Source organism: Cyprinodon tularosa, unplaced genomic scaffold (assembly GCF_016077235.1).
Source record: "Cyprinodon tularosa strain WSP-4 unplaced genomic scaffold, ASM1607723v1 ctg675, whole genome shotgun sequence".
NCBI classification, from domain to species: Eukaryota; Metazoa; Chordata; class Actinopteri; order Cyprinodontiformes; family Cyprinodontidae; genus Cyprinodon; species Cyprinodon tularosa.
In genome coordinates, this window is record NW_024039424.1 from 268,582 (window position 1) to 292,549 (window position 23,968).

Consider the following 23,968-nt stretch of genomic DNA (forward strand, 5'->3'; position numbering starts at 1 on the left):
GAAATAAAGATATTTTTCACTTGTTAGTGCTATCGTAAGGGATTCTGCTTAAAACTAGACTAATCACTAAGTATAACACGTTCTGAGAAAGCAAACGGCTCTGTGGTATTCTCCAGATGTGTAACGAAAATATAAGGTTTATGTTATTCGATTGTCGCATGACTGTCGCATGTCTGTCTGTTGAAAATAAAAATCGACCTTTCTGAGTCCATCACAGCTGTCTACTTTTTCGTTGTTATTTTTGTGTGTGGATAGAACCGCATGAATGTATTATATAAAGCTAATTTCAAGTTTGAATAAATGAATAGTGAAGAAAGTTACTGCCAAAATGATCAGATCTAATGAGATTTTAATTCAGCCAAGAACCATATGAAGAACACAAGATGTGTCACTTAAAAAAATAACAATATATGAGGAGTTTTTAAAAAACTACTTTATTGCAATTTTATTAGAATAAGATGTTAAAAAATATTTGGACTTCACATTAAAAGTTTTATTGTTTTCAAGCACTGCAGCCCATTGTTATAAATGCTGACCAGATGGTGTGTCAAAAAGTTTCCTCTCTAAGGAAACCCAGCAGGTTTCAAGTCTCTCTAAGCAGCATTCTCTCCTCCTGAAAGATTGTAGAACCACAGTGGATAGATGTCTGCATTTTTGATGTCTTAGCAGCAATCACTCATATTGAGCATGCATGAAGTGACAGTGGTTTCATATTCATAAGTTACACTGCTATCCTTAGGTTGGGAGAATTGATCTTTGCATATCTTACTGGGTTTTTGAGGCACTATTGGCTCATTTTTTTAAAGTAGGCTGACAGGAAAGGGGTTATGAGACGGAGGAAGAAATGCGGTAAAGGACCTTAGGCTGAGGACTAGGGCCTCTGTATGTAGCACCTGCTGAAAATTTGAAGCTGTTGGCTCTTTCAATGTAAAAGTTACAGGGGGATACAAAAAATATCAGTATCAGCCTGCCAAAATATGTATCCCCTTCTAAAATGAACTGAGAGTATCCCACATTCTAGATTTTTGGCACATAAACACCTCTTATAATCACCAACAACTGTAGGAATTTTGAAGCTGTTGGCTCTTTCAATGTAAAAGTTACGGGGGGATACAAAAAATATCAGTATCGGCCTGCCAAAAATGTGTCATCCTTTTACAGAGCACAGAGAGTGGTTAAACTGCATGTGTTTTTCAACTGCATCTATATGAAATGCCAAAAACCTTTCAAACTTTCAACAACTGTAATGTTTATTTATTCATATAAACTATATACAGAATAGTCAGAACTACTAAAAATTTTCTTTCATGCAGATCTGGCAGGCTGATACTGATATTTTTTGTATCCCCCTGTAACTTTTACATTGAAAGAGCCAACAGCTTCAAATTTCCTACAGTTGTTGGTGATTATAAGAGGTGTTTATGTGCCAAAAATCTAGAATGTGGGATACTCTTAGTCCATTTTAGAAGGGGATACATATTTTGGCAGGCTGATACTGATATTTTTTGTATCCCCCTGTAACTTTTACATTGAAAGAGCCAACAGCTTCAAAATTCCTACAGTTGTTGGTGATTATAAGATGTGTTTATGTGCCAAAAATCTAGAATGTGGGATACTCTTAGTCCATTTTAGAAGGGGATACATATTTTGGCAGGCTGATACTGATATTTTTTGTATCCCCCTGTAACTTTTACATTGAAAGAGCCAACAGCTTCAAATTTTCAGCAGGTGCTACATACAGAGGCCCTAGTCCTCAGCCTAAGGTCCTTTACCGCATTTCTTCCTCCGTCTCATAACCCCTTTCCTGTCAGCCTACTTTAAAAAAATGAGCCAATAGTGCCTCAAAAACCCAGTAAGATATGCAAAGATCAATTCTCCCAACCTAAGGATAGCAGTGTAACTTATGAATATGAAACCACTGTCACTTCATGCATGCTCAATATGAGTGATTGCTGCTAAGACATCAAAAATGCAGACATCTATCCACTGTGGTTCTACAATCTTTCAGGAGGAGAGAATGCTGCTTAGAGAGACTTGAAACCTGCTGGGTTTCCTTAGAGAGGAAACTTTTTGACACACCATCTGGTCAGCATTTATAACAATGGGCTGCAGTGCTTGAAAACAATAAAACTTTTAATGTGAAGTCCAAATATTTTTTAACATCTTATTCTAATAAAATTGCAATAAAGTAGTTTTTTAAAAACTCCTCATATATTGTTATTTTTTTAAGTGACACATCTTGTGTTCTTCATATGGTTCTTGGCTGAATTAAAATCTCATTAGATCTGATCATTTTGGCAGTAACTTTCTTCACTATTCATTTATTCAAACTTGAAATTAGCTTTATATAATACATTCATGCGGTTCTATCCACACACAAAAATAACAACGAAAAAGTAGACAGCTGTGATGGACTCAGAAAGGTCGATTTTTATTTTCAACAGACAGACATGCGACAGTCATGCGACAATCGAATAACATAAACCTTATATTTTCGTTACACATCTGGAGAATACCACAGAGCCGTTTGCTTTCTCAGAACGTGTTATACTTAGTGATTAGTCTAGTTTTAAGCAGAATCCCTTACGATAGCACTAACAAGTGAAAAATATCTTTATTTTCACGCCTAATGTGTTGGTAATGAGGCGGAGCTGAATGCGCGCTCCCGACGCAGGGGATACAAATTCTGTCGGGGATAACTCGTTTGGCACGACACCGGCGCTGCCTTCCATTTATCCTGAAACTGTGGTCTCAGTCTGTCATCCATCGCTCCCACGCCGCTCGCAGCCTTACTGTGAACGGCCGCTTCAAACCAATGTCGAGCGGTGGAAGTTCCTTTGTCAGACCCCCGGGATAACGGCGAGCACAGCGTTCACCCAGCCTTTTCATTTGCGTTAATATCATATGTCATCAGAGCGCTGTCTGTCTCGCTGCCAGCTCCCAGATCAGCTTCTCTGATTGGTTGATGCGGCGTGTCCAGCAGCAAAACTTCAATTTTTCCATCTGAGCAGCAGCAGCGCGTTGGCGGTGCATCAGATGCTTAAACGCTCCCGACGTGCTGCACCAAAACGCGCTGCGGGACCTTTTGCTGCACCTATACGCGCGTCAACCATTGACTTTGCATGTAAACTCGCTGCTTCTGCTGCACCTGCTGGGTCCGGTTCACACCGATGTCGAGCGGTTGAACAGCGAGCACAGCGTTAATTTGTTTCCCCATGTTTTTCACATCAGCTGTGAGATGGGCACGCATGGAGTCACAGATTAATGGTGATGAGTGGAAAAAAAACACCTGGTCTCCTTACATTCAGCCACTCTTTCATCATCTCCTCAATGAGGTGGTCTCAAAAGTCGCAGTTACAACACACATAGGGCGCACCGCACCATAGGGCGCACCGCACATTTTGAGGGAAAAAAAAGACGTTTAAGTGCGCCTTATAGTCGTGAAAATACGGTACTTTGTTTTTAATGGCTTTTAGGTGACGAAAATGACACCAAAGGGGCCAAAAAAGTATGTTCTGTCACATTTCTTGGTCTAAAACGGCTGGGATTCAGAGAAGATTTTAAAACTTAGAGACAACAAAGAGGGTTTTTTTTTATATTCTGTCTAATTCCGATGCTTTTCTTATTTTTATGTTCACAATCCTGCCCCAGGGTTTAATCCGTACTTTGGTTCAAAGCTCCAATTTATGATATCGTTTCTTTTATCTTCAATTTCAGAATTGTTGAGATTGGCCTAAAAAAAACACTGAAAGAAAAGCTTGTTAGCCCAAAAATATTCAGCTAGTTTCAGATAATGATAGGCCTTTCATGTTGATGGACCTTAATTTTTTTGTTTTTGTTTTTTTTTAGACAATAGGCGTCGTCACACAAGCAAAAAAGAAAAAAGAAAAACAACAACTAAATAGAATCTTTTAATATAATTATTCTGACAGATTGATCTGAAATCAAATCATCTGGAAATAGAAAAGAACAGAGACACTTGAAGTCCTTGAAGCAAACTTTATTGGTAGATAATCAAGTTTAAGTTTGTGGCCTAATTCAGGGTCATTATAAATCCCCACACTATTTAAATGAAAATTGCCTAACAAAAAAAAAAAAAAAAAATCAAATAAACCAATCACATGTTTACACACACATACACCAGCTAGCCAATCAGAATATAGGGGGATGTTATATGCTGGTACTGGCTGAGAAACTTCATTTTTGTTAAAAATAAAAGGACACAGAAACACTCTGCAACCGTAGGAATACAAAAAAGAAATACATTTTAGTGTTATTATATGGAAGCTCAATTTCATATCAGAAAGACAAGGTGGACTCAAGAAGCAAAAATGTGTTAGTTAGAAACTAAAAGAGGACACAAAAAATAAATGTTGTTTTCTTCTCTACCTTCATGCCAATGACAAGGGCCAACAAAGAAACCATCTAAAAGAGAAAAATTGGCTATTCTTTAGATTTATTCAAATTTTAATGTTCTTAATTAAAACCCTATGGAAAACTGTTTTCCTTAACAGTTTATCGAACTTGAAAAGTTGGTCTTTATGCATCTTGAAAGTTGGTGAAGTTGAGCCAGAAATCTCTTGAAATTACAGCAGAGGATATATAAAATATAAATTCTATTGCGCTCTGGAAAAATAAAATAAAAACTTCATAGCAACCATGAATTATGCAGGTTGTCATGGTTTTTGGATGCAGTACCAAATAAAACTAAGATCCAGGATTTCCTCGACCAAATTAACTGATCTTATTGGGATGCAGCGGTTGATTTGAATATATATGGGTTAAGAATAGGGCCACTATATTGCCAAAAAAGAGTAGGAATGGGATGCTAGATGAACATGGCGTCAATATGCTGTTTGTCAACCCTTTTATGTTAAAACAGCACTGCTTTTCAGGGAGGCGGTTTAAGGAGGTTCTGTGTGTCTATGGGATTTTTGGACGATTCTTCCTGAAAAACCAATATTGAAAGTCTGGCTCACATTCACTGTTTTAATTTCAGCTTGGGATGAATTAAAACAGTGACTCTAAGCAGGACAGCAGTTTACTCCACCAAACTGAAACAGCCATGTTTTCATGGCCGTTGCATATCCACTGCTTTACTGTGAAGTTGGAGAGGGAAGGGGGCGTCCCCAAATGGTTCCCACACAACTCAGTGACATGAAATCATCTGAGATAACTTGGCATGCAGCAGTGTTGAGGGTTACTAGAACCAGGGGGCCCAGCTTAACTACTGAACAACAGCCCCTCTGCTCCAAACTTGACCCAGTGCAATCAGGCAATGGTTCTTCTCCTGCCAAACCTGATCTCCAGACATTTGCTTTAGTTTGGCATGCATAGAGGGATAGGGCAGGTCATTTCATAAAAAAAACAACAATATCCACTGTTCTAGAGTGCAGTGACTGTGGAGGTCTGTAGCTATTCACCTTGCACCTTTTATGAGGCCTACCCGAGGTGCTGCAGTTCCTGTGCTTCCACTTTGTTATGCCAGCAGTAAAGTTAGTGCAATATTGAGTTTTGAGGGAAATATTATGATTGGATTCAGTCCACCGCTCTTGAAACCCATCCCTTCTTTTGCCAATGTCTGTGCACAACTCTTAAATATTTGAATCAGTATATTTTTTTTAGATTTCTTTTACTATGTCCATTTTAGATGCCAACACTTTACATATATCAACAAATACCATATTATTTATGTTTTCTAAATGTAAAGGTAATATATTTAGAGGATAATTCATGTCTTTAAATCTTTATATATATATTTTTAAATGGCATCAAGTTAGTATAAAACATGTAAGTATATATTTAATTTCATTTTCGTTCTCTCAAGTTTTTATCATTACAAAAACATTTAAAAGTGGCAAAAATTATACTTGCTCTAGTTTATACGTTACGGAAACATTTGCTATTGGACAAACTGTTAAAAATCTAATGGAGGTATCTTTTAAAGTGAACATCAACACTGGCAAAAATATTGATGGATAGCAACTAAAGTTTTTAAACCAGTTAAAACCCAGCTGCAAATCAGCCTGACCAGTTTACTAAGGAACTTGTTAAATCTCAACCTAAGACGGTACTTTGAGCACAGAAATATCTGATCTTAGCAGGGACTTTGCAACAAATTCTCTGATTATATAATACAATTAGTAGTCTTTTAATTTCACAATAAACTTTCATCTGCTTTTTGTAAGCTCCACATTTGTTTGTAACTTCTTTTAGATTTGGTTGTAGGTAAAGACAAAAAAGGGTTAAATTGGAGGCAACCTGACTTTCGCTCAGTTTTTTGAAAATGTTTCTGTCATGATCTTGGCGCTGATGACAGGCTTGAGTGTGTATTCTATTCACCTGTCTAGCTCCACCCAGTTTCTCTTTACCGTTCATCTATGCAACCTGCTCCAGTCTCTATTTAACCTGCCTGTTCCCAGTCATCAGATAATTTGAGCCTTTGAAGAGAGTTCTCTAGCGTACCCGATTGTGTTTTGATTGTCTGATCCTGATCCGCTCCGATTTTGTACCTTTGAGCCTGTCCGTTCCTGTTCTGATCTGTTTGCCTGACCTGTCTTCGGACTCCTGCTGGATTTTGTCAATTGACGATCCTGGATCTGCTTCCTGCTTCCCTTTGATACCTCTTCAGGTCTCTCATCCTTTGGCTTGGACTCCTGTGAACCCCTTTAACACAGGCTTTGGCTTCACCCTCTGGATTGTCCTGCCTTCCTTCGTCTGCTTGGATCTGGTTTTCTGCCAGTTCTGCAATTTCAAGGTTTCAGCATTTGGAACCCCCTCGCCAGCGTTCGCTGTGTTGTGTTGGCAGCCATTCGGCTGGAATACACCTCTTCCTCTGATGACAGACTGAACTTTAAGAGCAGAGGTTCCTGCCTTTGACATCCTTGCAGTTACTGCAGATCCACCGTTTTTTTTATAAACGCCTTTTTGAGAAATCTGTCTGTCTGCCTTGATTACTGGGTCGTCTGTTCTGAGTCCTGGCAGTTTCTATACCTATCATTCAGCCTTTGTCCATCCTATTAACACGCAAAGGCATGTTTCTGTTTATGCATGTTTAACATTTGTGACTATGAGTATTCTCTGTCTTTCTTGCAAGTGTCAAATAAGTTTGATGAAACATGTTTCATTATGTATAATAATGCTTTACTTACAAGTTTCAACCAAGGTACAGTATATACTAACTGGCAAAAATTAGTAAATGTCTTTGCTGTATGGGATGATTGAAACTCTCTCCAGCCTGCTGATTAATGGACTTTTATATAAGTATTACCAGAAGTTAAAGTGTGCATTAGAGCTTTAAAGGAAAGCTCAAACACGTATTATTATTATTTCAGGGTGTGATGTTGGTGTTCAGGGACGATTTCAAACCAAGTTTGCCAAGTGTATGTTAGCTCACTGCCCAGCAGAAGCAGTAATCCCCGCCTCCTGGGAATCCCACAGATCAAGCAGCGACCACAGCTTTTAGGTTACATGTCTTTTCCCCTCTTGTCCCCTGGCTCCTCTCCATCCTCGTTCTTTCTGCGGATACCAACAGGCCCCTGGCCCTCTGCCCTGTCCCACACGGTGGTGAACGATGTGTGTCAAATTTCTCAGAATGTGTTTGGGTGCTGTCACGCCAACTTTGCAGCACATTAATCATAGAGTGAATGTGGCTAGAGATGCTATGAATCCTTGCTGGTGTTAATGTATTATTAAAAGAGTAAAAAATTATCCGCAGGAGGGAACTACATTTGGTAAATGTGAAAAATTCAGAAGCCGTTAAAGAGACAAAGATGTTTAGTGAAGAAGTTGTGGTTATTGTTGAGCTTTGAGGGAAGAGGCAGTCGACTGTTAGAGCAGGAAGAACATTTCTGCTTCAGTAAATATAGTGTTTCCACTCATTATATTGGTATAAAAACTAATTTAAATCTCAATGAATAAAGCGAATAAAAGTGGTAGAATAATGGCAAAAACCTAAAACAAAATCTTTTTTCTTAACCTGAATTAAATCACAAACTTGTATTTTTCATGAACTTAGCAGCTGAAATAATAAACTTTTATTTGATATTTTGATTGATTAAAATGCACCTGTTTGTATTTCACATCTGAAGAATTTTACTATATATATATATATATATTCTTTTTTAAGAACAAAAAAAAAAATGTACTTATGGTCTTTATTTACAATGTGCAAAGAAAAACTGTTAGCCATTGAAACTACCTTTATTTACAATATTACTCTACACTATGAAGCAGACATTAGAGTTACCTTTGTCTGGAAATGAGCAATAGAACCCAAAACTCCAAAAGTGCTTGTGCCAAGTGGCCCAACTTGAAAAAGAGTAGAGGTCCTAATCTATCCACCAGTTCTACAGGTTTTTTTTTTTTTTTGCCAAAACTGTTATTTTATTATAAGCTATTGTTGATAATGGAACTCTTTTGTAACTGTAACACTCCTTTAGTGATTTTAAAGCAAAAAAAACAATCCAAGCTATTTTTATATAAAGAAAAGTCTTTAATATTTATGTCCCATTTGCAAAAAAAAGAAAAAATGCATAAAAACATCGGAAGACACTGCATATATACATCATGTTCGCTACCTTGCAGCTACCTTCTCCAGGAGATAAGCACAACTGCCTTTCTTTTTTAATTATCAAAAAAAAATTCCATGAAAAAAAAAAACGCCATCATTTGTTTGTGTTAGTAAAACAAGGAAAGCCTTCAAATGTATACTTTTTTTTAAATTATACACTTACCATTTACAAATAAATACAAATCATCAAACATTTACAGACATGAGCACACACGAGAAAAAAAAAAAAAGGGAAAGGAAGACAAATCCACCACGGCGACAGTGTGAACTGTTGTGCGTGACGAATCAAGCACGTGGCAGGGTAGGCTGAACTTCAACTGAACTATTCCCAGTAGTGCAATTCAGAAGCTACAGCAGTAGCCTGACAGAACTGAGACTCAGATTGGATTAGTCTTGAATGATTTTGTGCAACAACAACAACAATAAAAAAAACTGATGTGAACACAAAGGTCAGATGCATTTGCACTGAAAGGACAATATCAAAAGTGAACATTGACCCCTCCTCCCCTCCAAAAAAAAAGCATCAGCTCTGCAGAGATGTTAAATAAAAAAGAAAAGTAATCGTTTGGGTTACACATCTATTTTCCTTGCTAAATGAAGCAATAAAGTTCATCTTCTTGACATGAATATTTGAAATCTGTCACTTTTGTTTTGTGTAATCAAATCTTCACCCCATTACTGCTTTTGTCAGACTGGTGCAGAGATGTTTCCTAATGGGTTTATATTAAGCATGAACAGACTTATTATACTTCCTTCATCTCTTCTGCAATGACCTCAGAGCTGCTGAGCAGCGCTGCCTTGCTAATAAACACACAAAGAGGTATGACAGAAGATTTTTCTTTATCTTATTCACTCATTTCTCTGGCTCTAATAGGAGTTTAACATTATTTGGTGATTAACTGCTCACTGGCTAACCTGTGTCCCACTAATACAGATGGTAAAAGACTAAAAATAGCCTCTAGAACTATATATATAACAGCATAACATAATGCTTTAGCACTAGGATGTATTTTCTAAAGAAAAGTGTGATCCAACAGAAAATGTCTGGAGTTTGCTATTTTAAGTGGAACCAAGGGAATTTATTCATATGAAAATATTTAAGTATTATTATTAATTCTAGGCTAAGATGATGGGAATTTGCATGATCTAAGGTTATATATCATTTTGAAGTGTGAGACAAGCCAAACCAACCTGTTCGGTTTCACAACTATTGATAAAACATTTTCAAGTCCCTGCAACGGTAGTGACTGAGTTTTGTTGCACGTAGCAACAAGCAGCCCCTGCTCAAAAAGTGTCCTGCAACTATTGCTACCCCCGTGAACATTTTAATATTTTGTCACGTTGCAACTAGAAATTTCTCTCTTTTTTAGAATTATTCTTAAGGATAAAGCAGCACAAATTACTACATCATTATGAGGTTAAAATAACTTGATAAATAGCTTACGAAATAGTTGTTAGATGATTCTTTGAAGGACTCTTCATAGGATTAAGTCTTGAAAAGTACCTATATGTTAACTTTCAAGTCTTACCACGTATTCTTGTCTTTAGGTCTGGGCTTTGACTAGGCCCTTTTAGCACAAGAAAATGGTTTTATCTAAACCAATCTGCTGTAGCTCTGACTAAATGCTCAGACTTGCCCTTTCAGGAAATGAACTGCCACCTCACTCACAGCACTTTTGCAGCCTTTGAAATATCCTTCCAGCATTGCTCTATCTGGTTCCTTATGTGGTTCCTTTTCCTTCCAGAGTAAAAACATCCAGGAGGTGCTGCCAAACTGATGAACAATTCACTTTCTGAGCACCCAGATCGATACTAAAAGTGCAAAAACCTGTCAAAGCTGATTCAGGTTATTTTGAAAAACTGCAGAGATAGAGATGTAGAAGGTGATATGCAGCATGTCTGCACACATTCTTTTCATTTCATCCCACTTTCTTTTACTTATTCCCTGCAAGCAGGACCTCCTACATGCAACCCTTGGTTATTTCCCAGTACTCTTCCATAAAGGCGACATCTTTGTAGATTTCTCACATCTAAGGGGGAAGCTCTGTTGCTCTTCCAGAGTTGCGAAACTATTAAAATCCTAAAAGAACATTTTAATGTTTGTGGTATGACAAAATCTTAAAAAGTGCAAGGGGTGTGAATACTATTTAAAGGCACAATAAATCACTGAAGACAGTATGAAAAAAAAAACATTTTAATAAAGCTCCGAACTGTATGAAAAATGACTTAAACCCTATTAAGAATTTGACAAATGTAGGAAAACATGTCATGATTATGCTGGTGAAGATTATGAGTCATCCAGTTCATGTTTTTAATTTTCTTTTTTTGGAATGTCATGCTTATCTGAGACTAAATAGACCTTGTTTTATTTTTTAAAAGATGAGGCTTTAGTTTTTTCAATGGATTTAAAATGATGGAGGCAGCCGCCATCTTGAAAGTTTATTGTTTCCTCTGTTTTAATAATGTGTCTGACCCTTAAAGCTGATGTTTTAAATGCTGAGTCCAGTTGTTTTCCGGCCAGTTTGGCTGTTTAACTGCGGAGCAAAGCTGTTCCAGGAGGGAGGCGCCGATCATTTTACTTCTATTGTCATTTAATGCCTTTATAGCTTTGGTCATTATAAACTTGAATTCTAACAAAGGGGCCAAATCCCACATCCCTTCCCATCGTGCCCCAAAAAGTCCCCTTTCTGAACATGAAAAAGTAATCCAGGAAAAACCTTTTAAGTCTTTTTTTTTTTATAATCTTTAAACTATTTCCCAAGCAGATTTTTGTCAGGTGAACTAACTTTCCTTATTTCACAGGATCCTATTGGCTCAAATGATGATCAAAACTACAACAGGGTGAAATCTTAATAATGTACAATTAATTTAAGTAATGCTTATCGAGGCTGTTTTGATTTTTTAATCTTGCAACTGTACACATACTTAACTACAAAGGAGAATAAACGGTAATAATTGATCACATGGGTAGAAAATGAAAGCATGAAGGGACAAACTGTTGAAAGGGTGAATAAAAGAAAATACTTAAAAAATATATATTTTTAAAGAAATCTCATTTTATTTTATTTTTTTCATGAAAACCCTACATTTTTAACTATATTTCAAACTGCATCTACATTTACTTTTTGGGAAACATCACAAAAAATATTCAAAATTCAATTTTTTCAGTGCCTTTGAAGTGCATTCTCCTAATCCTGATGGTGAATTAATTTGTCAGTAGATGTGAGCTTTCTCCTGTGTACAAAGTTTAGAAAAATAAAATTTCCCCTGCAAAAGCTTGGTGCAACAACAATACAAAACTAAAGAAAGATGTGATTCTACACATCATCTAAACAACTATTATTTTTCTCCATGTCTCTAAATCCAAAAGTGCTTAAAATCCAAAATCTGTACCTTTTAAAAAGTAACATCTTCTGGTTGGAAAGTCAAATTTCTGATTGTCACAACACTGATGCCTGAACCTGAGACCTTTTCATAAAAAATAGAAACAATATGTGACGTCCTGGCAGTCACGGTAACCGTTGTCTGTAATGCTGGTACTAGTGAAACATCAGAGGAAAAGAATTTCATACACACTGATCTGTTTGTGGTTTTGCGTAATTGTGCGTGTGAAGAAGGGGGGTTGGGCAGACGGGTATCTGCCGATGTGTTCACGTGTTGCTAATGCACTCTCACTGCATGTAGATGTAGGGACTGGACTTATGGTGGCCTGTGCTCATCACACATGGCATAACGTTCCTGGAGCCGCCCATCATGGACTGGTTCATTTCATGGCCGTTCTCAGACCAAGGGGGGGAGTCCATGGGCTCCCGTTTGATTGAATGGATCAGGCCGTGACCTTTGAACTCATAATCGCCATGCTTGTTATAGTCCGCGTGCATGTAGGCCTTTTGAGGGTAGAGGTTTGAATTCATGAGGTTGACCGATTGGTTGCTGCATAGAGAGTCTGAGTGGGAGAGTCTCTGGGGGCTGAACTGGTTGGAATCACTGTTCCCGACCAAGTCTTTGTCACATTTTAACAGACGGGTGCCGTTGTTGACTGCATAGTTGGGGTAGTTGCCATTATTGTATGTGGGGCTGATTCCTGCTTTTCCTCGCTGACAAGGGGAGTACTGTGGGTCGTAGTAATCAGTTTCTGATTTAAGCTGCAAACCAGCGTTGGAGTCGTACACCCCGTTTCCGTAGCGGCGGTCCATGGCCATTTGGTTGCGACAGCCCCACGTTTGCCCGTATGCTTCGCATCCGTTCTCAGAGTCTGAGTCATGCTCTATTTTAATAGGTGGCATTTCTGGCATCATGTGGCCTTCATAGCATTCCCCGAAGTCGTTCTCGCTCTTCACCAGGTCTACGCAGTAAGCATCGGGGTCCGATGATCCGTACAGCTTCGAGACAAACACATCTGCACCCCTGCCACTGTGGCAACTCGGAGAAAGGCAGTAGGGCTTACCGTACTGGCCAGTCCTGTTTAAACGGTTCGAGGGGATGTAGCCCACTCCCTGAGCAGCTCTGACGGCCCCCAAGTGCTGTCGCCTGTGCCAGCCTCCACCTAAGCCCGACCCGACACCTTTATGGACAGTCATAGAGGACTTGCAGAAATTGAGAGGCTCCTCTTGGTTGTAGAAGCCATCAGGGCTGAACTTAAGGTTGTCTTTGCAAAGAGGGTTCCAGGAGCCATGATGACTTCGTTGTGTAGAACCCGGGTGGGGACAAGAAAAGAGGAGAGGGTCGGTCATGTCACCCACTCCTCCACTGATGGAGTGCCTCCTTAGGTGATCCCCATGCTCACTGTGAAGGAAAAAGATAAGACACCCTTCATTTATTTTATTCTTACCTAATACCAGCTAAATGTAGATTACATAAAAACTACAACTTTATTTTCTTAAAGGATTAATGGTCAATTAAGCAACTAATTAATGTCAATTCTTAAAAGGATAATGTAATAATTAGTGACATTATATAAGTAATTTAACTAGGGCTGCAACAACAAATCGATAAAATCGATAAAAATCGACTTTTAAAAGAGTTGGCAACGAATTTAATCATCGACTAGTTGTGTCGCGCGATTAATGCGTCATCCGCCGCCGCCGTCATCACATCCACTTGACTGAAAGGGGGAAGAAAAAAAAATATGGCGGAGCGAATCAGCGCCGCAGTTGCAATGTTGCCAACTCAGCGACTTTTCAGACCCCTTCAGCGACTATTTTTCAAAAAAAGGACTAGCGACAAATCTGGCGACTTTTTACGGTGTCACTGGCGGCTTTTGGAGACTCTTACGTGAAAGCATGTATCGTTCCTACTCTGCCGTGGGGCGCCTCCCCCATCCCAACCCCGTTCTCCCGCAGGAGTCCCTCAAAGCGCTGCAGTCAGAGCCTCAGCGTCCAGACTGCAAATGAAGCGAGCATGCGCCGGGATTGACGGCGCAAATTGATCACAATAATTAAAATAGCCTGCGCTTTGTAAAGTGAAAAAAGTTGTAACATGCAACTTTTGTAAAAACAAATGAACATGGCACGGAAGCACCACTGTTATGACGCAGCACCTGAGAAGAAAACATGTTGGAGCCTTCATTGGCAATGAAGAGAGCTGATCAGCAGGATGAGTAACCATGTTTGTTTGGTTTTAAAGTGGGGAAACGTAACGTTAGTTTCTCAGGTAGCTCATCTGATGATTTCCTTACCTTGTTAATAGGTTACAGAGAGTGATAAGGTTGCCTACTTATTTTACTTTTAATTTAATTTGAATTAGCTTAAGCAGCGTTTATATTTACTTTTTTTTATATTTACTTTATTTGCAAATTATGAGGGCAAGGCTTTTAAAGTTTAAATCTTCTGGCAAAGATAAAGTAAAGATCCTGCAATTTATGGAAGTAAAGCAGAATAAAATCCAGCAAGATCAGTAATATGTCAATTATATGCCACATTCCCATGTAAATATCTGTCTTTGGAGGATGTGTTTTTTAGCACCCCTAGTTCTCTCATGTTTATTCCAAATACAATTTATAATTTGAATCACAGGGCTATTTTTATCTCTATGGTTCAGTATTTTCTCAAGTAGCAACTTTAACTGCTATACTTTCCTGTCTTAAAAGGCAGAACTCTTCTAGTCTAAAAAAACCTCATTTGTTGAAATGGGGGGACCTATTGTTTGAACCCCTTAGGGGCTTTTAAAAACAAAAATGTATTTTTTTACACTTTATGAAACAAAGTACCCTATATTTTGTGGATGTACAGCTACATTTCTCATGTAAGTTTGCGTAGTTCTAACACAAACATTTATTTTTCATATTGCACCAGTACAGTTAATGAGCAACCTGTACTTGTGTGCTTGTTTGTTATGTCTAAAATGTTTATTTTGGAATATAAAAAATATTTTTTATTCATTGATTAATCGAAAAAATAATCGGCCGATTCATTGATTTTTAAAATAATCGTTAGTTGCAGCCCTAAATTTAACCCATTATGATTATTGCTCATGAAATAATAAGTACAAACCATTCCATTAAAGTGAACGCCGTTTTTTTATTTTTTATATTGAGCTCTTGATTTTACGTTATTACATCATGTTCTACTCACCCATATGAGTTTTTTGTCATTTGGAGCTGTTCTGGAGATATTCCGTTAGGTTATATCCAGGTAACGTCTTCCTATGGGCAACGACTTGAAGGCACAAACTGATCTGCTCATAATTTACGCCAGCATTCATATCATGTAGGCCAATCACTGTCCCCCAAACATCCGCGGTTATATTTTTTTATGTTTATATCTTTTAAAAATGAAGCGCAGCGTCTATGACGTCATCCGCGCGCCAGCTAGCATTTCTTCATCCTGTCCGCTAGTTTTACTCACATGCCTGGAAGATGTCTAGTGCTGCTACCACAGATGATCTCGCTCTCCAAAAGGAATTGAACGATTCAGATTAGCTCACCGAACGAATAGAAGGGGTAGAGCGTAGCCGGCTGTGGCCCCGGCTTCCTGTTACTGTACGACTCCAGTCCGCCATCCGCGATGACGTCATACACACGCCGCTTTGTTTTTAAAACATATAAATATAAAAAATATAACCACAGATGTCTGGGAGACAGTGATTCACCTACATGTTATGAATGCTGACGTACCATAAAGAATAAATTATGAACAGATCAGTTTGTGCCTTCAAGTCGTTGCCCATAGTAAGACGTTACTTGAATATAACCTAATGGAATATCTTCAGAACAGCTCAAAATGACGCAAAATTCATATGGGTGAGTAGAACATGATGTAACAACGTAAAATCAAGGGCCCAATGTAAAAAAAAAAAAGGCGTTCCCTTTTAAAATGAATAAAGAATGACCTGAATCTAAACTTTCACTGAACCGCACAGTGAGAAGAAGAGGGAAAGAACCGTCACTTCATGCTAGAAAGTGCAGGCTCTGCATATATGATATGGACATGACAGAGATGGCTCTGCTAAGCCTACTTCTATAATAAGAACATTTTGCATTTTTTCCTTGCTGTTGTCAAGAAGTCTTTAAACTAATAAAGGATATTTTGGCGCATTTGGTGCAGAGTATCTGACTGAAAAAAGGCAACATTATGGTTAATTCTGTTGTACATACAGTAGTTTTTCTCTGCTTTCACCTCACAATATGGATATGGATAGTTTTGGTAAAAATCCATCAGTATATTTTACTACTCTATCTCCCAGAGCACAGTTACGTATCCATTTGTTCATCCCTCTTTCCATACAAATAGGAAAGATGAATAAAACATCTTAATTAGAAATGTCTGTTGATGTCTGAACTGTCTTTGTATGGCGGTAGGATTTTGTAAAACAGTAAACCAAAATTTAGCTGACTTTCTTCATGTTCCTTTACACTAAAATGAGTTTGTCTATTTGTACCAAAAAAGCTTTTGAAGCTTCTTTGAGAGCTAAATTGACATTAAAAAGCAATAAAAAATTACTTCTGTGTACGTGCTTGTTTGGAAGTTTGGAGGACTCGTTCTGACACCCCTGTGAATTAGGGGCTTTGTTGTTCCATATCTGGTCATCAAAGACCTATACATACATCATGCACTCAGGAACGCCAGCGCTCATATGGCAGAGTTAGTCTCAGAACCGTCTATTTTAATCAACTCAGTGGGGCTGACAGATTGTTTGGCAAGTATTTCTCAAAAATATTACCGTTCTACCCATGTGGCTGTATGGGATTGCCCACATGTTTCTTTCATTTCTACAGAGAAATGACTCAAAAATAAATAAAATGGTTTGATTTACTGTAGTGGCCATGAGAATTATTCCATACATGACTAATTTTTTCTGGGATGTGTCCCATCTGAAAACTAACAACAGAGTTCACATGCTGAAGCTGAGCATCTGTGGGTTTATTTAGGTGCATAACAAACATCCTGGTTTATAGCCACCACTCTCCTTTCAATCCACAACAATAGCGTAAAATATTATACGATTTCTCGATTTGTGAGACACATCTTTTAGAATATGTCGTACTGAGATTGTAAAAATCACTGCCTGTAGAAACCGCATCCATGCATGGTTTCCGGTGGTGTTTATACTTTAGTTACTGGCTGTAATGTTAGATACACTCTGTCCATCACCCTGCGTTCTCTAAGCTAACAAAATAAAAGCTTTTTGAAGAATTTGCTTTCATAATATGCAAACTAAAGTATAAAGAGGTGAGTAAGGAATTCGCTTTAAATTAGCTCTGTTGGTGAGTAAACTGCCTATTGTAGCTAAGGTATTTCATATACTTGAAGCCTACAATTCACTTGAAGCCAATTACTCAGAGACCAATCACTAGAATAAGGATTTAAGGAGGTTTAAAAAGTTTAAAAAGAACTGCCATAATGCTTAGGCACTTTGAAGCTCTTCTAATAAAGCATTAGGGAAAGTCTGGAGGAGGTATGGATCAGAGAGTAGAGCATCGCTACCCTTATTCCACTTATATTCCATGTGAACACCCCTGCTAACAATCTAATAAACCTCCAGTCCATTTTCTAGACTGCTACAGCTTCAACTGATATAAATGCTACATGCTACATTTCCATGCACATTCTTTTCACATGGTCTGCTGCTAATTTTTCTATCTTTTCCTTTAAAAAGGGTGTTTTACATTTGATTGCACATGTTTTTAATCTCAGGCCATTTTTATATTTTTATGTTTTATAGTTTTTAAGGTCTCCAATAAGGATGCATATTTTTTCACTCCAAGACGGTGTCTAAACTTAATTGATTATGGCGACCTGCTGCTGTGCACTGGTGGTCAGCTAAAAGAAAATTACTGCAGCTTTCTTTGATTTTAAAAAACTAGTGTTTGCAAGATGTAGGCAGTATGTTAAGCCATTGGAGCAGATAACTCAACTAAATAATGACTGTTAGTTAATACTTATTGTTAAACTCACTGTTTTTCTCTATAAAGAGAGGAAACGTTTTATAATAGATTTATTCATTACTGATCTATTTTTTTGTTTTTATTTTAAAATTATATAAAAAAGCTGTTTTTAAAACTGACATTGTTTTAGCAGCTGTAAAAATAACTGTTGGTTTATGCGTTAAATGAAGAACTATTAGAGGATCATAAACAATTTTGTATTTTGTTCTTGCCCAGTAATGTAAAATTGGGAGTTTAGCATTTTTTCTACAGACACTAAACGGTTCGTCAAAAGACTTAAAACAGGATTTCATTTACTTTTAAATCCAGAGAGCCACTTGGAAAGCGTCACATTATCAAGCTGTTCCCATATGTTTGTTGATGTGCTTTTTGAGTTTCCTCCCACACAATAAATCACAAACACTTGTGTGAAATATCTGCGGTTAACAGCAGCCTTTCATGTGTTTTAAATTCAACTTGGCATGTCCAATTTAACAAATATGTTTGTGTTATTTGTTTTTTCCCAAAAGCAGATCTAATTTTGGCCCGCTTTAAATTTTGGTGTCTCCCTGGAGGAGGAGCCGACCTCACACTGGAAAATCCTGCTTTAAGCCAAGGTCTGTTTATTGCTTTTATGGGATAACAAGCCGCTTAAATTCTGTACATTTAATTTCACAAAATAAAATAAGTACACCCTCGTGATAAGTGATTTAAACAACCCGGGTTTGCTGTCTGTGTCTGTATTCTATCACTATTGTTAATAATAAGTAATAATAATTCTGATGCTTTTACTTGTTGAATTATATAGTTGATGGTAAATAAGGCTATTAAACCCCAAAATCTGGAATAAAATCCAGATGGAAAGGAAAGATCGTTTTTTTTTTTAAGGAACCAGCTCTTTGGGTAAATGGTGCTGAGGTAGTAACCTTGTGTCACCAAAAAAAGTGTTTTTAATACTTCCCTGATTTATTTGTTTATTTCTTCAAATCAGACGGAGAGCTTGGAGTAAAGATGATGCATGTTTCAGGACCGCATAGAAAATGAATGCATGTGCCACAAACTTGCACTTTTGTGGTGAATTTGAGTGGTGAAAAATTGTGACCTGGGATTAGACATGGTTTGAAATGTGTTTTTTTTAAGTGCTGCATGCATATGTTGTTGAATCTGATAGTCGGTAGCCAAAATCTGTGCAAGCAGTTTCCTTTATCTGTTTAAACCCTCATCCTTAAATATCACTCCACCTGCTCTGTGAAGGCCTTAAAGCTGAACTAAACAACACAAATGACACAGTGTCACACACTTAAGCTATAAAAGGATACACAACACTTCAGTCACTTACTGATTATTGTTCAGCATTTCTTCTGTAAATGGACAATAGTTAAGAATCAGCTAAAATTACAGCTAGGAGAACTTTAAGTAAAGAAGCTACCTAGAGATCCGTGCTACCTAAAGATAATGCAGACATCCACAGCTCAGATGTGTTAGGAATCCAGTTTGTGTGGGTTCTGTTTTTGTGTGTTTTCCCTCCACCACCAGGTGGCGCCTGGTTCTCGTTGGCCCTCTCACACACCTGCAGATGGTTGCCTCATTACCTGAGGACTCTTAAGCTGCTGATTGCCACTACCTCGACGCCAGAGTGTTTGCCAGTTTTGGGTACTCTAGCCAAGCTGAGTTTTGCTGAGTCAAACTGAGATTTGTGTCAACGTGAGTCTTAACCTTGTTATTGTTTTGTCTTGCCTCTCGGCAGGAAGTCATCCTGCAAACTGGATGTTTTGGACCTTCTCCCCCTGGAAGGAGCATCTGAGCTTCAAACTGAGCTGGGGATTCAAAGTGGAGGTTTGGATCTACCTTTCCCCAAAGGATTGTTTGAGCTTCACACTGAGCAAGGGATTCATCTCCACAAGGAACCGTTCAAGTACCATAGGAATTCTGAGTGGCAGTCAGCTTCTTCAGTCCTCAACGAAACACCTCAACCTGGGTAAACCCTGTCCACCCTCCAACGAGCAAGTCAATTACTGGAACTACCCACACCGACTGGATTCAAAGAAAGACATATTTTCTGGAAACTTGAGTCCGGTTGCCTTTATTCCCTTTTGCAAATCGAAGCTCAATTTTCCCACTGAGCCTGAACTAGCCACAAGGAACTTCTCCTTCACTTTTCAGTCCCGGTTCGCCAGTGTTCAGAGCAGCACTGGACCCATCTCTACCAGTTCTCAATAACCCTGTTAAACCTTCCCCTGGTCTCTCTGTTTGGTTGTCTGCATGTGGGTCAGATCTTTGAATAAAATCATGACAAGATGGACTGTTTCTGGCTGTCCACACCTCTAAGCCATTGTTAACACAAAGTTATGTGAAGCTCTGCCTGATGATAAGGAAAATTCTTAAGTGAACTCATCATGCCGTGGGGATGCTTTTCTTTAAGGGGGAACAGGAAGTTGTTTAAAGTTGAACGAAAGATGCATATAGCTAAATAATCCTGGGAAAAAAACTGTTAGAGGTTGCAGAAGAGACTGGGGCAGAAGACCCCCTTGCTGCAGGATGACCCCTAACATCCAGCCGGAACTACAATGGGATGGTTTCCTTCAAACTATAATCATGTGTTTTAGCTTCAAAATGAATGCTAAAATATGCCTTTTATCCAACATGAATGCATTTAAGCTTTTTTTTGGCAAACAATTGCTGTTAGTTTTAAGACATACAGAGAAATAATGCAAATGACTTGCAGCTGTAAATACAGAGAAGTGGTTCTATAAAGTATTGAATCCAGAAGGCATACATTTATTACTGTTTTCAGATTTTTGTTTGTAAAAAGTTTTTTGTTTATTTATTCATTGTACTTCGCAGTAGTTTACATATAGAATACTTTTAAAAGAAAGTGCATATGTTCGGTATATTTGCTTTTCAAACATTAGGCAATCTAAGATGTATTTTTACAATTAGATCTTCTTATTATTCAAAATAAAAAAAGTATCATAGACTGGTTCTTTTCTTACCCATGCTCAGTTGGAGAGATAATCCCCCCGCTTTTGTTCTTTCCCCGCATTAAAATATTTTTCACTTTCATCTCCGTGATGGAGGGCAGCAGGAGGGGGACGGCTATGCAGAACAGACCCAGCTGAGCAGGCATCAGTGTCCCGGAGGGTGATTTCTTCTTCTGCCCATGGAGGAACTTTAACCGACCCTGAAACTGCATGGTCTGAAATTGGAGCAGAAAAAAAATATATTTATTTAATCTAAACAGAAATTAGTACACCTATGTGCCTTTTTAGCATTTTCAAATGTATCCCAGAGTTAGCTTTTACCTAATCAATTGTATACCAATTTGTGTGATCTAGATTCACTGTATTACACCTAAAGTATAGCAAGGTACTGGTATTTTTATGCTCTTGTATATTTGTGGATGAGAACTGTTTAGGACGTTAAGAGTGCAGTTATCAGCCACAGTAGCATCCTTCAAAATAAGAGAGGTTTATTAACTTAACTAGACTCCAATAAAGCAGAAAAAGGGTTCTGCAACCTGACTATTGACTTTACTTCATCACTTTGGCTAAAAACATAGTAAGAGCCATCTAATCTTTTAAAAGAATAAATGTACTTTCTATGCTGCTTGGGATTCTCTCCACTGACTAATTGCATTGAATTTCCAAAATAAATCGACTCTGAAAATAACAGAAATATATTCTTTTTGCAAGTATATCTATAACCTATAATTTGAAATGGTGCACTGAATATTTAAAAAGAGGAAAAATCTTTTTTTTCTCTCTTAAAAAATGTCACATAATGTTTGAATATAAAAATGGCCCTTTGGAGCTAGACTCTCGCTTTCAGAGCAATAAGAGTTACAGAGGCTCAAACTGTACTTACAGCTCTCTATGGCTGGTCTTTAAAAGGTTTTAATTTCAGCCAAATGCAGCTAATATGCCTTGAAAATGCTAATTTGATTAGTATGTAGGCTCACTCGTGATGAGACCTAATCCACGATTATTTTTTTTCACTACACAAATGTCCAGAGATTTTACAGTGTTAATTATAAAGGGAAATCCTGAAGCATTTTACCATCAGATTGAGAAATGGGCATATTATCGAAAATGTTTGTCATTAATGTTCACCAGAAACTTAACAATGACGGAAGATTGTTGTAAATTAAAAAGCTGTGCAGGCAGTAACTGATGAGAATCTGTACCTGTCTTCCTTTATTAATTTGTTTCCATTTGGTGCATTTAGAGTTTGACTCACCAAAAATCCTGAGGTGCTGTCCAAGAGACATCGAACTCTGGCCATGAAACATCTGTTAAGAAAGCAGGAGAGCTCTGGAGAAATTTCCCCTGCCTCTGGAGAGTTAAACATGCTGCTCACAACAAAGTCTTCACCTGTAATAAAAGAGTGAATAATTATGAATATGATAGAAAAAAATTGTAAATAGAAAAACCACCTTGTGAGCTGTACACACTTGATCCTGAAGCTAATTGGTTATCCTGCTGCCCAGAGGTGCCCTGTGGGGGGCACATGGCCCAGTGGAGCTGGCGTCTGAACTCCTGACGGTCGTCTATGTGGATGTAGTCAAAGACGTTTTGGTGCATCACGTCAGTCTGTAGGGGCAAACTTTGGTTAGATGGAGGGAAGGATGAGAGGTTTTCACTGAAACATTGGGATCCTCAAGAAACCAGTGATTTTAAAGAAAAGGATCAATTCTTGTATCAGCAATCAATAGACTAGAACCACTAGATCTCCCTTCAGTCTACCTTTCATCACATTTATTTTAGTTTTGCTTAAAGGGTTATCCTTGAAGACGACAGACTACGCTGCTACTCTGCCTCCCTTAGCAAGACCTTTAGTCCCATGATTGCTTCCCCGGCGCTGCAAGCCGCCCACTACTCCCTAAGGGATGGGTTTAACGCAAAAGACAAATATTGTTGTATATTTGCATTGACCAATAAAGTTGATTATCCTTATTATTTATACAAGTTCTATTTATACAGTGCTATAGATGCAAGAAAACCTCTTTACATTCAGCATTACATTATATATATCGGATTACCAAAGCAAGATATGCTTCTCAGACAGAGATGGGAAGTAACGAAGTACAAATACTTCGTTACTGTACTCAAGTAGATTTTTCTGATATTTTTACTTTACTTTACTACTTATTTTTATGGCGACTTTTTACTTCTACTCCTTACATTTTTACACAAATATCTGTACTTTCTACTCCTTACATTATAAAAAATTGGCTCGTTACTTTAGTTTTGAATCATTTCAATGGAGTTACCGTTATCATTTTTCACGTCATCAATACTGTGAAAACGGAGCAGTTTCCCCCTCTGTTCCCAAAGTGTAGCCCCCGTCTATCACACACAGCATCACATCCTTCACTACATTTCCCAGCATGCACCACAGACCGGCCGTCATGGCGGCGGCAGTTCCAAACAATTCACCCGGTAATTTACACTAGTTCCGAAATTACAACGTCGCCTTTCATTCAACACTTAACTTACTCACCAGCGTAGCAAACTCTGAAGGTACCCACTGCGACAGCTTTAATATACATTCCGTAGTCTGCAATAAAACTTCCCAGTCAAATTACACATTCTCTTCCCTTAGTCCGTCACCATACTGGTCCGTGTGGAAACACGTACCGCATCGGAGCCAGTGTCTTATCCATTGTCCCATGGCATTGGAAAAGAGGGGGCAGGGGTGTTAATTTCACCTACTTGCATGGTAACAAGTAGGTGAAATGGTAATTTTAGTATGGTTAAATTATTTCATAAATATGTATGTTTTTGTATGAATGATGCTATTGCCTGTATTTATTTTTCTACAATGTTAACTGTGATTTATTGGGGATTTGCCTTCCTGTTTAGTTAGGCTGTCTCAATTAGCTGGTTATTGGTGGGTCTATTTAAGGGGCACACTCACAATGGCTTGGGAGGGCTGCTTGGAGAGACTGGTTGGAGAAACTGCTTTTGAAGGTCTGCTTAGAGAGACTATATTTAAAGTCAGCTTGCTGTGAGGCTGTCAGAGTTTTGTATTGC

At 38.1% G+C, this 23,968-nt stretch overlaps 1 protein-coding gene across 1 annotated transcript in view; it reads right to left on the reverse strand.

Moving 5' to 3' along the window:
* Positions 1–8,473: 8,473 nt before the first annotated feature.
* ahrra (aryl-hydrocarbon receptor repressor a) overlaps positions 8,474–23,968 on the reverse strand; it is a 91,300-nt gene continuing 75,805 nt past the window's right edge. The window contains exons 6-9 of the mRNA XM_038267517.1: positions 22,387–22,525; positions 22,173–22,306; positions 20,930–21,132; positions 8,474–13,357 (exon numbers count right to left, since the gene is read on the reverse strand). Of these exons, the coding sequence (XP_038123445.1) occupies positions 12,244–13,357; positions 20,930–21,132; positions 22,173–22,306; positions 22,387–22,525 (1,590 nt within the window). The 3' untranslated portion in view covers positions 8,474–12,243. The remainder of the gene's footprint in view (positions 13,358–20,929; positions 21,133–22,172; positions 22,307–22,386; positions 22,526–23,968) is intronic.